The sequence below is a fragment of the Ictidomys tridecemlineatus genome, chromosome 9 (assembly GCF_052094955.1).
Source record: "Ictidomys tridecemlineatus isolate mIctTri1 chromosome 9, mIctTri1.hap1, whole genome shotgun sequence".
Taxonomy (NCBI): Eukaryota; Metazoa; Chordata; class Mammalia; order Rodentia; family Sciuridae; genus Ictidomys; species Ictidomys tridecemlineatus.
Window position 1 is genome coordinate 36,939,867 of NC_135485.1, and position 14,793 is coordinate 36,954,659.

The 14,793-nt window shown below is 39.3% G+C and overlaps 1 protein-coding gene across 7 annotated transcripts in view; it reads right to left on the minus strand.

Moving 5' to 3' along the window:
• Positions 1-785: 785 nt before the first annotated feature.
• The window catches only part of Tec (tec protein tyrosine kinase), a 103,804-nt gene continuing 89,796 nt past the window's right edge, over positions 786-14,793 (minus strand). For all 7 annotated transcript variants that reach the window (XM_040292467.2, XM_078021267.1, XM_078021264.1 and 4 more), the window contains 9 exons: positions 13,266-13,345; positions 11,764-11,897; positions 8,458-8,532; positions 7,576-7,747; positions 7,239-7,455; positions 5,480-5,544; positions 2,911-3,029; positions 2,675-2,832; positions 786-1,441 (listed from right to left, as the gene is read on the minus strand). In XM_040292467.2, the coding sequence (XP_040148401.1) occupies positions 1,358-1,441; positions 2,675-2,832; positions 2,911-3,029; positions 5,480-5,544; positions 7,239-7,455; positions 7,576-7,747; positions 8,458-8,532; positions 11,764-11,897; positions 13,266-13,345 (1,104 nt within the window). In that variant the 3' untranslated portion in view covers positions 786-1,357. The remainder of the gene's footprint in view (positions 1,442-2,674; positions 2,833-2,910; positions 3,030-5,479; positions 5,545-7,238; positions 7,456-7,575; positions 7,748-8,457; positions 8,533-11,763; positions 11,898-13,265; positions 13,346-14,793) is intronic.

Sequence of the window (14,793 nt, forward strand, 5' to 3'; positions counted from 1 at the left end):
CCAAACACGTCACACTGCAGGACAGATCATGGCAGCCCTCAGAGGGGAAGGAGCTCCTAGAGGAAGATCCAAGTCTTCCTCAGCCTTGTGCCCCATAAATATCAACAATATGTTGGGCAACAAATGCTCTCTGCTGTTGGTGACCTAGATGATTTCTTTTCCCTGGACTCATGAAGAAAAAGGAGAGCTCTAACTCAGCTGGTGTCTTAGATGTTGTAAGGGTGAGAAACCCACCAGAACAAGCCGGAGAGAAGGTCCATTGTGAGGCTGTACAGATAGTCTCACTGATCCGAGAACCCAAGACCAGCCGGGCCTCCTGAGGTTCTCAAAAAGCCATCTCTCCATTTGCCTCAGTAGCTCCCTGGACTTTTTGCCACAACCTGAGTTGTTCCTGGGTTGTGCTTGAGATGGGGACAGCCTTTGTTACCAACATTATCTAATCTGTCTGCTCCAGAGCCCAGCATCTCCAATTAGAGCAACAATGCCCTGGGGCATATTAGGAACTAACTGATTCTCTGGATCAAATATTCCACAGATTAGCTGTGGCTACCATAGGCAGGATCCTATAGTCCCAAGACAGGTCCTACTGGGGCCTATGCTAGACAGGCATCCCCAGCTTATTTACTTGAAGAAGAGCATTAGCAACAAAAGGACCCACACTTTCTTCTCTTCAGTAAGGAATATTTGATCCCCAGGAAAGGAATTGACAGCTGTCATGTGTAGTCCCTAAAACAGGGAGCTTATATATTACAGAATTAAAAGTTTCAATTAAAAGACAACTCATGTTTCTTATAAATATATAACTTTATATATTATATGTATTTACAATATATACAGAATACAAGTATTTTTAAATGTAATACTAGGAACACTCTTGAAAACAGTTGTTTTCAAAAAAAAAGATGGGTACTTATCCAAGGTGGGCTCCTGATTCATCTAGAACTTAACTCTACACAATGTCCCAGGCCTCTATTTCTGCGGAAATCACAGAGAAGTGAAGGGTTGCTGGAACATGGGTCTAGTACTGTTCCCCTTCCCCCAAACCCTGGATTTCTACTGGCACTAGCCAACATGGTTCCATGCACACCCCTAAAATGGGCAAACCCCAGGGCCTGAGCATAGTGTCTGGAACTCAAGTTCGGGAGAAATAAGAAGTGGGTGCCTTGAATCACCAGCTCTAAGGCAGCATCTCCACAACTGGGTAAACTCAGTCACAGAGCCAAGGTTGGTATAGAAGCAAATGCCTTAGCTGTGTATACGTAAAACGTCTACACAACCAGGTTCCAAATAAGTTATCCACAAAGTGCCATTTCCTTTTCATGCTTTGGAATCTTGGAGCCACTGGTCACAACACCACTTATCTTCCAAAAGTTTCTTCACATTCAACCAATTCATCTATGGTGTGCAGCAAATCTTCAAATGAAGGCCTCGCCTCTGGTTTCTACAATTAAAAGTCAAAGAGAAGCTGTCGGTTCCAGAATCCACTCCCAAGAAAAGTTTCGTTGCTCAAACTCCTAAATCTAACTCACTACAAAGAGGCATTTGTGGCTTTGGCCCTGGAGAGTGCAGACATCTCCCAATAGTCTGTCTCTGCCCATGTCTCATGACCATGCATGTCCACCCTAGGTGACCCTGCATGTCCACCCCAGTTGACCAGATGCATTGCTGCTAGACTAACCTTTCCAAAGCTGTTTTCAGGTCCCTGCTCAAAGACCTACTAGAGCTCTGCAGAGCCTACAAAATTAAGTCCTGTTAAATTGCAGAGCCCTCTATAACCTGTCCCTCCTCAGGCCTCTTATCACCCAATTTCATTTCCCATGAACATCCTCACATGGGTTCTCTGCTAAATCAGACTAATTTCCACCCTCATGTTCACAGCATGTTTATAACCACCTCCTTACCTTTGTTCGTGCTGTTCTCTTTCCCCCTAGTACCACTTCCTGCCTAGCAGGTCTCTCTACCCGACCCAATCAGGGTTCTTGGGAGGTTACAGCCGGTGATTGAAAACCTGGGCTTTGGAGTCAGGACAGCCTCTGCTGCTCTGTAGCTAGATGGCCTGGAGCAAGCAAGCATCAACCTCCGGAGCCTTAATCTTCTCATCTATAAAGTGGTCACAGGAGAAATATCTCCACCTCAAAGAGTACTTTGAGAACTAAATCTAAAGCACTCCGCACAGTGCCTAGTACACAAGGCACGTGAGCTACTATCATTGTCTTTCAAAAACCACTTGGCACATAATCTTCCTGTGAGATGATATTTCGGTCCTTCCAGAGACTAAGTAAAGAGACCCGGGGAAGCTGAGGTTTAAAGGAAGAAACCTCTTTGGGTAGAAGAGTAATATTTGAAACCCAAAAGTAAGCCACAGAAAGGAAGCGAGCAACTTCTCCAGGCATATTTTTTTTTGTCTATGGCTCAGGCAACTGTGGCAAGATTCCCCCGTGGGAGCGAGGCAGCCGTCTGAGCGTAATGCAGTTCATTATTAGTATTTCCACTTCACATTCTTCCTCTGATTATTCAGAACCAAGTTGAGAGGGTTGGCGTCCTATCTAGCTAGAGTTTGAAATCACTATAAATCATGCACTGCCTACCTGGGCCTTCATATTATCCAGCTACTAAGTCCAACCCCTAAATGTTTTAGAGATTCCCTAAGAGAACACAAAAGAAATATCTATACCTCCTGCCAACATCTCAGCATCACCTCATACACATATAGGGATGCCAACTTCGGCCGGTAGAGTCGGTGGCCTCGAGTAACCATGGTTACCACTTCATAGTTGGTGTTCTTCTCAAAGGGCATTCTGCCTTCAGTGAATATCTCCCACATCAAAACACCTGGGGAAGGATAAGCGTTAGTCCATGATGTGTCCACTTCCTCCCCAGAGCAGAAGCAATGTGGAGCCCCGCTCTTACCAAATGACCACACATCAGATTTGCTGCTGAAGCGGCTGTAATTGAACACTTCGGGTGGACACCATTTCACGGGGAATTTAGCACCAGAAGAACTTGTGTACTGATCATCCAGAACATACCTAGAGTAAGACACACTGTGGGTTTACACCTCTGAAGTACGATCTTTGTTTCGTATGTGTGCTTTCGTTTTTACCCCCTTAGAATAAAAAAACACAGTTGATTGAAGTCTATAAGCATCCGGTTGAAGCTAAAGGTTCACCTCAGTGACCACACCTAGTGATTTCCATCTTCCTCAGCGTAATTTAAGGGGATGAGAGGGGTATATCACAACATCAGTACCTGAACTTTCGTTTTTCTGTTCATCTTTCTGTTTTATTAGGCAACAGAGGCGGAACACAATAGAATAGTTGGAAAACTTTCTGGTAAGCAGTTTTGTTCTTTAAACAAAATTTTACTCAAAGGCCCCATATGTGAAAGATCTAAAGCAGAGCTGTTCTAAAGGAAGTGGTGAAAAGTTTCTAGAGACACATGTTTTGAGCCCCCATAATTCCACAGAACACAATTTAAAACTGCAGCATATGAAAAAAAAAAAAAAAAGAAAAAGAAAGTATATAAATGGTGGCATGTATATTTATTTTATTTAAATATTTTTGGTACCAGGAATCGAACCCAGGGGCTCTTAACCACTGAGCCACACCCCAGCCCTATTTATTTTTTTATTTGTTTGTTTGTTTGTTTGGAAACAAGGTCTTGCTAAATTGCTTAGAGCTCCACTAAGTAGCTGAGGCTGGCTTTGAACTTGCAATCCTCCTGCCTCAGCCTCCTGAAGCTCTGAGATTATAGGTGTGTACCACTATGCCCACTATGTATGTTTATATACCATGACATCCCCACATGCACACATACTCAAAACAACACCATATTATTATTCTATGTGAACACAGTTATGCCCTTCTGGAAGGACATATAGCAATGGTAACAGTAGCTGCTTCTGGGGTGAATAGCTGACTAGAGGTGGTAGATATGAGAACTTTATCCTTTGCTATAATATGTTCAGTACATATTTATATGTATTTATAGGTTACATGTACATATAAAGTTGATTTCTAAAAGCTGTCATGAGGAAATATTTGAATAAAAGAACAAACTTTCTTTGTGCAACTATACAGATAAAGATGGTAGCTAGAAACGATGCCACTATGGGCTGGATCAAATCATGTCAGGGGAATCAGGGTTTAATGAATAAAGATGGTTTCACAGAGGTTGATATAAAAGCAAAGATATTCTGAAGCTCAGACATATGAAAGTGGAGGACGCCCATCAGATGTTAAACATCTTTATGCAAAGCAAACAGAGAACGCTTAACACCTCGAGAGTCAGAAGCTGATGGCAACATCTTTCTAACCTCCCTAGGCCTGAGTTTCCTTAGGAGCTAACCTTGGTCCCTGACTGTGGCCTCACAGCACCTGGCCTTGCCTGCCATTTTAACTGTTCCTAGCACTGCCTATGGGCCACCTTCCTTGGCCCTCTTCCAGTTCCCCAAGTTGCCCAAGTTCATCCCGGACCTCAAGCTCTGGCACTTGTTCCTTCCACCTGGAATATTTTATGCCCAGATTTTCACCTAACTGGTCACTTCCTGCCTTTTGGTCTCCACTCACTATCCCCATCTCAGAGAGGCCTTCCCAGTCAGCTGATCTAACACATCTTCCCTGACCTCTGCTCTACCCCAAGTTATCTCTCGAGGGGTACACAGACTTTTTCTGAAGACGGACAGTTATTTGAGCACCCAAATGCTTTGGGTTTCACAGTCCACACAGTCCCTGTCACAACTCCCAGCTGTGCCTCTGCAGGGTGAGACCAGTGACAGATGACACATCAACAAAGAAATGAGGCTCTGCCTCAATAACACTATTTATATGGACACTGACTTTGGAATTTCAGATAATTTTCAGGTTTCAATACTCTTTGAACTTTTTCTAGCCATTTAAAAATATAAAAGCCATTCTTGGTTTACACACACAGAAAAGTGTAGGTCAGACTGACTGACAGGCTGTCATTTGCTGACCCCTGCTCTATCACATAAATTATTCTCAGATCTTGCGTTTTCCTTCCTCTAGAACATGAGCTGTATGTGGCTTAGTCTCTGCTTTGGTTCATACACCTGTGTCCGGCATGTACATAGCAGGCACCTAATTTTTATGAACAGATCAAAGAATAGAGGGAAGGAGAGAAGATAAATAATATACTTTCAAAAAATATTTTCTACACTCTATTATAATTACAAATATTAAGACAATAAAAATGCTGCAGATGTGGAGATTTCTAAGTGCTGGACCACAAAACACGTTTTGGTGAAAACAAATCTAGAAATCTAATCCACATGCAGGAGAAGAGCTGTATATTTAATGGGCTATACTACCACCTAGTGGAGAGAACTATTAACACCACAATGTAGAGTTTTTTCAATGTATTACTTTCTTTCTGTCTCATTGGTGCAAATTACTCCTACACCTATTAATTCTATAACATAAAGTGAACATCACTTAAAAACACATATACTAAGACCTACCTGGCCATTCCAAAATCAGACACTTTCACAACTCCCGCCTCATTTACTAGACAGTTTCGGGCAGCCTGGAAAACATTATGATGATATATTCGTTAAAAATTTACACCCAAAAAATGAAGAAAAATAAAAGTCCTGTCACATTAAATTTATTATATGCCAGTCAACATTTGTATAGGGTGGAAATGTGTCCTTATAAATCATTTTTAGCCCTATAGAAATGTCTCCAATGTATAACAATTTTTTAAGTAAAAAGGTCAAAAAAACATATTTGCAATAAGGTATTATGCAATAAGGTCTTTACCAATGACCACGCTTAAATAAAGATCAATAGATGGGACAACCCTCTTTCCCCACCTCCTAGTCTTATTAAATAGTGTGATTTTCTTACTGATAATGACAATATTTCTTGCTTTCCCCAAGATAAGGTCTGTAGACAAGTGTAGTCTGACACATTCTTGAAGATATTCTACTTTTATTAGTTTTTTAAGTACAAAAAAGAGCAATGTACTGTTTCAATATGACAGAAATATTCTGTTATCACTGAGCATAATAACCAACACTAATGTTGTACATCACATCCACTTTTAATCCCTTTGCCTCGATTATACACTGACCTTTAAAATAGTCTTATGAGAAAAAAAAACACAATTTATTGCTGTGGAAACAGGGTCTGGGGCTCAGAGAGATTAGGCAACTATCCCAAAATACACTGTGGAAATCAAGTTTTCCAACTCCAAATCCCAAATTCTCTATTACACATTAAATCTAGAGATACTGTCGCACAGTGGTTAGAATACTGACTTCGGTCAAAACCTCAAGTTCAAAACTGCCTTCACAGTTTATTTGACTATTGATATTTGCACCTCTATTTTCCCATCTGCAAAATAGCAATAATAACAGTACTACTTCCTAGGATTATTATGATGATTAAATGAGAGATTTTTTTCCGTGTGTGTGTGTGAAGTGATTATTAGAACAAGGCCTCTTTAAGGTGACTGTTAAATTTTTAAAAATGCCTTTCTGCTTCTCTAGAAGAAATGTGTCCATACTTTATCACAAAAAAAAGCTAGAACTAAAATATGACGGAAAGTCCTACATGCAAATCATTTTTATTTTGGTGAAAGAGTCAAAGTAGAGTGATAGTGTGACTGATATGTTGAAAACAGACACATTTGTGAAAACAGGTGGAAAATAAAAATGGAAGGAAAAGAAGAATGAAAAAAAAGAGAGAGAAAAAGTAGAATAAGAAAGGAAAAGTTAAGGAGCGTCTTTAGAACCAGTAATAGGTTTTCTTTTCTGGTCTTGTCAGAGGTTAACACATTGGATAAAGGGAGTGAACTAAGAGATTTTTCTGATGGTTTCTGTTTACAGTGTGTGAGGTGGAAAAGAGTTTAGGATTTAGCCAGAAGGTCAAGGCCAACCCTAGCTTTTCTGTTTACCACATTAGGCAAGGTTTTCACTTCCCTGAAGCTAACTTTCTTATCTACAAAACGGTGAGGGTAATAAATCTGCTATGACTTGCTATCTCATGGAACTCTAACAGAGGTCTAATATTTAACGCACAGAAACGTACCCAGAGATATCAACTCCATAAATTATTAGATTTAATAATTATCTTTCCTTTAAAATTATGCAAATGAAATCTATCAGGTTCAAAAACAATGCTGAAACATTATTATGAACAAAAATTGGATACTAATACATCACTGCTTATTGTTTACAAAGGCCCGTGAATGGGAATACAGTGACTCGTGGTTACCAGGTCTCTGTGGATGAAGCTGTTCTTCTCCAGGTACTCCATCCCTTCACACACATCCTGACACATGCTCAGCAGGATGTCTCTACTGAAATGGCCTTGTCTCTGTCGGAGGAAATTCAGAAGGCAGCCCCGTTCCATGAACTCAGTAACAATGTAAAGCGGTTTCTGCTGGGTGCATACACCATACAGCTGCACCAACTTGGGGTGTGTCAGTTTCCTGGGAGTGAAGACATACACACACAGGGTTACAACAGGAAAAGAAACCAGCAGGTGTATTAGCTGAGGAAGAGCCACTTTCTAATACAAACAGGGAGCCTGGCAGGAGAGAATAACTTACATCATAACTTTAGCTTCTTCTATAAAGTCCTCCTCACACATGGCGCCTTCCCGAATGGCTTTGATGGCTACTTTGTACTGGGCTCGCCACTTGCCAAGCCTCACCACTCCAAATAGTCCACTCCCCAGTTCCCTCATAAAGGTCAGCTCTGAAGGGTTAATCTCCCACTTCTCTGCAAGACAGAAGGGAAAAGTGAGAGCACTTAATAAAGAGAACACAGCATGAATCAGTGTTGAAAAGAAACTGTAACCAAGATCTGCCTCCAAGTCCTAGGATAATGGCAATCTGTCTAGACAGCACAAAGTGGCTCTCCACCTTCTGGGGAGAATGTTCCTGCTTGGCCATCACTATACAAGCAAAGTGAACTGAAGAATCAAGATGCTGCATAATAGGAAAATAACAGCTGAAGATTAAGGTACTTTTTTGAAGACAAATACTTCCTCACTTACCACTCTTCCCTCTGGATTTTTTTTTCTATTTTAGTTCCATCAAGTTAAAAAAAAATTAAACCTGCTCTTTAAAAGGCTTTTTCCAGAAGCAACAAAAAACAATTGCATTGGAAGAGTTCTCCATTACCTCTAACCTTACATCCCTGAGAGTAATCAACAGCAGTGAGAACCAGGAAGGGCTATGATTTATTTTAGATATAACAGGATAATGTTTATTTTTCACCAACAGAAACTTTTCCATTGAATTACAAACAATCATGAAAATAGGAAATCTAGGGTAACTATAGTTATAAAATAGAACCATCTAAAAACTCAGAGTACAAATTTATAAGAATGGTTCCACTGTTAGGAATTCTACACATCTAAATTTGTCATGTGATAGTGGATTCTTTTCATGGAAAATTAGCTGATACAACTACAAAATGAGAGTTACCATAGCTGAATCCTGCAGTGGTTGGGGCATTCTTCCCCTTTGTACCAACTGGGTACCGCAGCCTTGTGACGAGTCCTAGAAATCAAAGAAAGTATCACAGGTGAAATCGCTCTTAGCCACTCCACATGACCAAATGCTAATCTAGAAATGTACAATTCATTCATTTATAAATGTACTGCTCTCCCTCTGCATATACACATAGCTCTATGCCATAGGCTTTCATTCATTCCACAATCTCCTTCTAAATATTAGTGTGTATCAGGCACTGTGCTAGCTTCCTCACAAACATTTTAAATGATATTAAAAGGTTTCTGTTAGTATTTCATGTTCCTTTCCAATATGAAAGCTGAACTGGGAAAGAGAATTAAACTGAGCTGCTAAAAATTAAAGTGATTCCCCTGATATAACTCAATGCTAGCAATCTTAGCATAAAAATAGGCTGAAAAGATTAACCACTGGAAATATCAACTGTTGGAAATCAGGAAAGTAAGTTAAATCTTTTAACCTAAGTTGCTTTTAGCACTAAATAAGAAATAGGAGATGCCTTTCCATCAACACCAAAAGCACTCTGTATTTGCTCTTTTATAGCACATTTCACAGTAATTTAAAGTTGTTATGTATATCTATCTCCTCTCAGGGGATAAAATCTGAGAGAATCAGAATCAATGATTATCTGATCCATAGCACTCTCCCCAAAACTTAGCTTGGCTTCTAGCATGCAGTAGACACTAAATACATGTTTGTTGAATGAGTTGAGATAGTGATTAAAAAGTAAAACTTACAAAAGAAAAAAAAATAGAGGAATGGGAACACCAATAAGAAACAGAACAAACAGATAAAGTATTTGGGAATAAGTCAATATGAATGAGCTCCTCAAATGTTAAACACAGGATTGCTACATGACTTAGCAAGTCCACTCCATGTAAATACCCAAGAGAAATAAAGACATATTTTCATGTATACACTTGTACACAACTATTCACACCAGCTTTATTCATGAAAAATGTAGAAGCAACCCAAATGTTATTAGATTTAATAATTATATTTCCTTTAAAATTATGCTAATGAAATCTATCAGATGAAAAATAAATAAATAAAATCCATATGACGGATTATTTTTCATCAATAAAAAAGAATTGATATCTTATCCAGCAGGCTGCCTGAATTTAGAAATTCCATATTCCCCAGGACCTCTATCCTGTTACATGTCAGATCTCAGCAGAATATACAAGCCAATTTCCAAGGACGTGTGTAGCAAGTCCATCAGGCAGAAAATGTTATCAGGTATTTATGTTGGCCAGCAATTTTTCTCCTATCCTCATGACTTCAGTCTGTGCATACCCAGGCTGTGTGTTGGTTTCCATAAGCAAATAAGATATGACTTTCTATCACAACAGGTGAGTGTTAACATAACTCCCCAGATTTGGAATTAGAGGGGTGGATCCTCTATCTCACCACTGACCATTATTACACTGAAGTTAAAACTTTTATTGAAGAGATAAAGGTAGACTTGTATGTTGGCCTGAGAACCTATATATTACACAAATATTGAGCTAGGCTCTGCATGGTGACTCGATAATTGGTAGAAGTTGTACAATTCCTATGTCTCTAGCCCTGTGCATTTTTATATTACCTGATTATTTGAACAAACTTGTGATAGTTTTTGTTTTATTTAAAGAATGGAAGTGGGCACAGTGGCACATGCCTGTAATCCCAGTAGCTCAGGAGGATGGAAGGTTCAAAGTCAGCCTCAGAAACTTAGCGAGACCCTTAGCAACTTAGCAAGACCCTGTCCGAAAGTCAAAAATAAAAAGGGCTGGGAATGTAGGTCAATGGTTAAGCACCCCTGGGTTAAATCCCTGGTACCAAAAAAAAAAAAAAAAAAAAGAATTCTTTCACATGGTATAACATGGACAAACCTCAAAAACCTTATACTGTATCCAAGAAACAAGTCATAACAGAACACACATTGTATTCCATTTATGTGAAATGTTCAGCATAGGCTAATCCACAGAGACAGAAAGTAGGTTAGTGGTTGCCTGGGGCTGGGCTGGTGAAGGAGGGGTAATGGGTGATTTCTTTGGGGAATGATGACAATGTTCTTAAAATTAGATGATGGTGACAGCACAGCTCTGAAAATACACTAAGCACCACTGAACTGTATACTTTAAATGGATAAGTTTTGTGGTATAGTAACTGTTCTTACCATTTTCTGAAAAAAGTAAATGGACTCACACAAAAACAACAAGTTTTATAAAGGGCCTTTGATGAAATTATAAAAGTTCACTTTCCATGCTTGTCTGTTCCCTGTTCAGTTATATCTTTAAAATCCAGGAGTAGAAATCATGCTGCATCAATCCCATAGAACCTCAATGGCATAAATGTAGTTTCCATTTGTAATTTTTTTGGTGTTTGTTTTGTTCCCACTCTGGTGCTGAGTTTAGCAGAGATTCAGGAAGATAGAGAATGCATAGGATGTGATCTCAGACAGTCTGCAACTTATGCAGGTTCAACTTAGAATTTTTCTCAACTTTATGATAGTGCAAAAATTATATCATTTCACTAGAAAGCATTCTTCAATTTCTGAATGTCTAGTGAATTTTGAATTTTGATCTTCTCCTGGGCTAGCAATATATAAGAAGTTACTCTCTTGCAATGATGGGAAGCTTCAGTGAGCCACAGCTCCCAGTCAACAGTGGACTCTCCACAGTTACTAAGCTATGTGTTTGGTAGGCGAGGTGGATTAAATGCACTTTTGACTTAGGATGTTCTCAATTTACGATGGGTTTATCAAACATAAATAAGGAAAGGAGTGTCTATCATCTACTCTTTGGAAGCCTACAGCATGGGATGAAATGCTGGTACATCTAGCAGCTCCTTCAGTGACTACAGTATCTTTGTATGAGATAGGATCTCACCATGTTGCCCTGGCTGGCCATGAACCCAAGGGATCCTCCTGCCCCAGCCTCCCAAGTAGCTAGAACTATAAGCACATGTGACCATGCTTGGCTTAAAACAGACATCTTTTTAGTTTAGTACTAATGATACAAAGCCCAGAAATATCAATACCATAATCCATTGAAATAAATCATGTCCTAATGTCAAGATAGAACTTTTTATGAACCGTGATATTACTTCTGATTTTTCTTGGATATATCACTTCTTTAACATACACTGATTTTATACCCATCACACTTTACAACTAACTAACTACAAAATAAAACTTCTCACAGAAGAATTCATTGGGATGTCGGATCATCTGCACCAATACCTAACATTTGAAATAAGTGTTAACAGGTCACTTACCTGCCGCATTGTGCTTGTGATACTCAATAATCTCAGGTATTGAACTAAAAGCATGCTTTTCCGCTAAGTAATACTTCTTTGGAGATGTTGTTGTTTCCTTTATGTGATAATGCCTGAAACCTGATGAACCTTCTCTATAAGGAAAATTGAAATGTGTTACAACCAAGCTGGGATAACATAACTTCCTCTTAGATGTCTTCTATAGGTGAACCCCCAGCCTTTCTCTGTATGGCCCCTTCTATTCCTGGCATGAAGTTTATTTCTTTCTCCGTGTTCTTTAGTTTTTCCTTTCACATTAACAGGTGGAAGTTCTGCAAGTGGTCACTGATAACATACTTGGTCCCTTTCATGAGATGGAGAAAGATAACATTCCCCAGCTCCATTCAACAACAATTAAAAGTCTCAAAAAAGCCATCAGCGGCTACCACATTTTGTCCTTGCTGTTAGCATAAACTTGAGAATTTTCAGAGCATTTGCACTTCCCGTTTTTTTGTTGTTGTGGTTTGATTTGGTTTGGTTTGGTTTAGTACTGGTGATTGAATCCAGAGGCACTTTACCACTGCAGTACATCCCCAGCCCTTTTTAAAAATTTTTTATTCTACAATAGGGTCTCGCTAAGTTGCTAAGGCTAGCCTCAAACTTGTGATTCTCCTGCTTCAGCCTCCCAAGTCACTGGGATCCAGAGTACTTGCATTTCTAAAAGTAAATAAATTAGGCTTAAAAAATGTACACACTCCACTTTAGATGTCTTTCTAGAATGCAGACCTTCTCTTGTCATCTCTTGATAAAAATGCTTTCAAGATAGTCCTGGACACTGACATGACCTGGCTTCGGCTTCTACCTCTCAGGTTTCTCTTCCTCCCCCTCTGGGTTTCTCCCTACAGTCCAGCTACACACGCTGTTTCAGTTCTTTGAAATTCACCATATCCTCTCCCACCTCTGGGTCTGGACAGTACCCTGGGTCAGAAACACTCTTTCCCTTCCCTCCAGTGTTTTCCTGCCTTACCTATGAGGTCTCATCTTGAATTGAGGACAACAGATATGTCTTAGCTCTGTAACCCCAATACCCCCGGCCCCAATATCACCTTCCTGTCGCAGTGCTTCCCCCACCCAGCCCGTTCGCTTGTCTACAGACCCCACTGAGCCAGGAAGGAAGGAGGCCAAGTCTGCGCCTACTCTGCTCACAGAGGCATGCTCAGTGCTTAGCTCCGTGAACAATAATTATTTTTTTGAATGTTACTAAGGTTTCTATAGCCATGCTGAACATATATACTTATGGAAAACTATGGTATAAATTCCTGAAAATATAAAGGCAAAAAAAAAGGAGACTTTAGAAAAAAAGTTCAAGTTTTATTTATTTATTTTTTTTACTGTTGAATGCAGAATCTTTTTTTTTTTTTGGAGATGAGGAATACATACAAAAATATAGGAAAATTCATATAAAACTCTACATTAAAAATTAATTAATTAGTTAATTAATTAAGTGGAGCAGGATTACTCACCCTCCAAACTTTGTATAAAGGGAGACGGTGTACAAGCCTGGTTGACTGGAGTCCCTTACCATAAAAGCACCTTCTTTATCCTAAAATAAAAGTTAAGAAATTGCTTTTTTACTCTAATAACTAATATCAATGTCAAGGAAAAGATGTGAGAACCTGATCTTAAAATTTTATGAATATTATCCTTTATTGAGAAAATGTGCTCTGGAGAAGTGCAATTTACCAGTAGAGGTCCTTGGTTTCTCCCATCTACATGGCTTTCTACCTCACACTACTGAGCCATGAGACCAGTTAAAGAAAAGCATGCTCACAGTTCCCCACAACTGCAAATTCTCACACATACTAAGGCAGACATTTCAACCAGATCATTTCTCGGAGCCCTTACAAAACTAACAGACAAGGTTTTGCAGAGCCTGTAAGTCCTGAACATGTGGGAAAACAGTCACTGAAAAAATGACTTGCTTGTCAAACATGCCTGTGATCCCAGGGGCTGGGGAGGCTGAGGCAGGAGGATCACAAGTTGAAAGCCAGCATCAGCAACTTAGTGAGGCCCTAAGCAACTTAGCAAGACCCTGTCTAAAATAAAAAATAAAAAGAAGGGCTAGGGATATTTCTTGGGAGTTAAGCACCTCTGGGTTCAGTCCTTGGTACAAAACAAAGAAAGAAAGGAGTATTGCTTAACAATTAGATTTCATTTCATACATTTTTTTCGTATTTGCTGTAAGCTTTGAATCCTGACTCAAATCATTTTCCATCCTCATAGCAATTTTCCTGTAAATAACTCATACTCTTTATAAGAATGTACTTAAATATTCTTAATTTCCCTGGAATTTCATGTTAAACGCCAATCTTTACAAAAGGAGAAATGAAAACACAAGTAACTAAAGTGGAGAAAATCAAAAAGTCAGTTACAATTCTGAGTGAATAAAGGACAAACCTTCAGCAGGTCCCAAGAGCAAGAAACAGAAGCTATGAACTTTAAAGTACTCTACCACTAATGCCATGTTCAATCTCTAGTATTTATGTTGCTCTAAGATGAAAAATGTGCTTAATAGTTGAAAAGTAAAATGAATTGTATTCTTTCTCTTTTAAGCCAGTATCAAACCCAGGACCTTGTGCATGCTTACTAAGCTACATTCCCTAATACCTTAAATTTTATTCTTAGAAAGACAATGGAATTAAATCAGGCCCCACAAATATATCTGATTAGAACAATTAGGAACAATAATTATGGTAGTTAATTGAGGCAGGAGGATTGCAGGTTCAAAGCCAGCCTCAACAACTTATCGAGGCCCTAAGCAACTCAGCAAGACTGTCTCTAAATAAAACATTAAAAAAGGGCTGAGGATATGGCTCAATGGTTGAGTGCCCCTGGCTTCAATCCCTGGTACCAAAACAAACAATCCTGTGGGGATGGACATGGTCAGGTGGAACCCAAATGAGCAAAGCCACCTGCCACTGTTTTTGCAGCACATACTACAGAAACAAGTGTTCAATAAAACCTTGACTGGTAACAAAAAGCAGGAGAGAA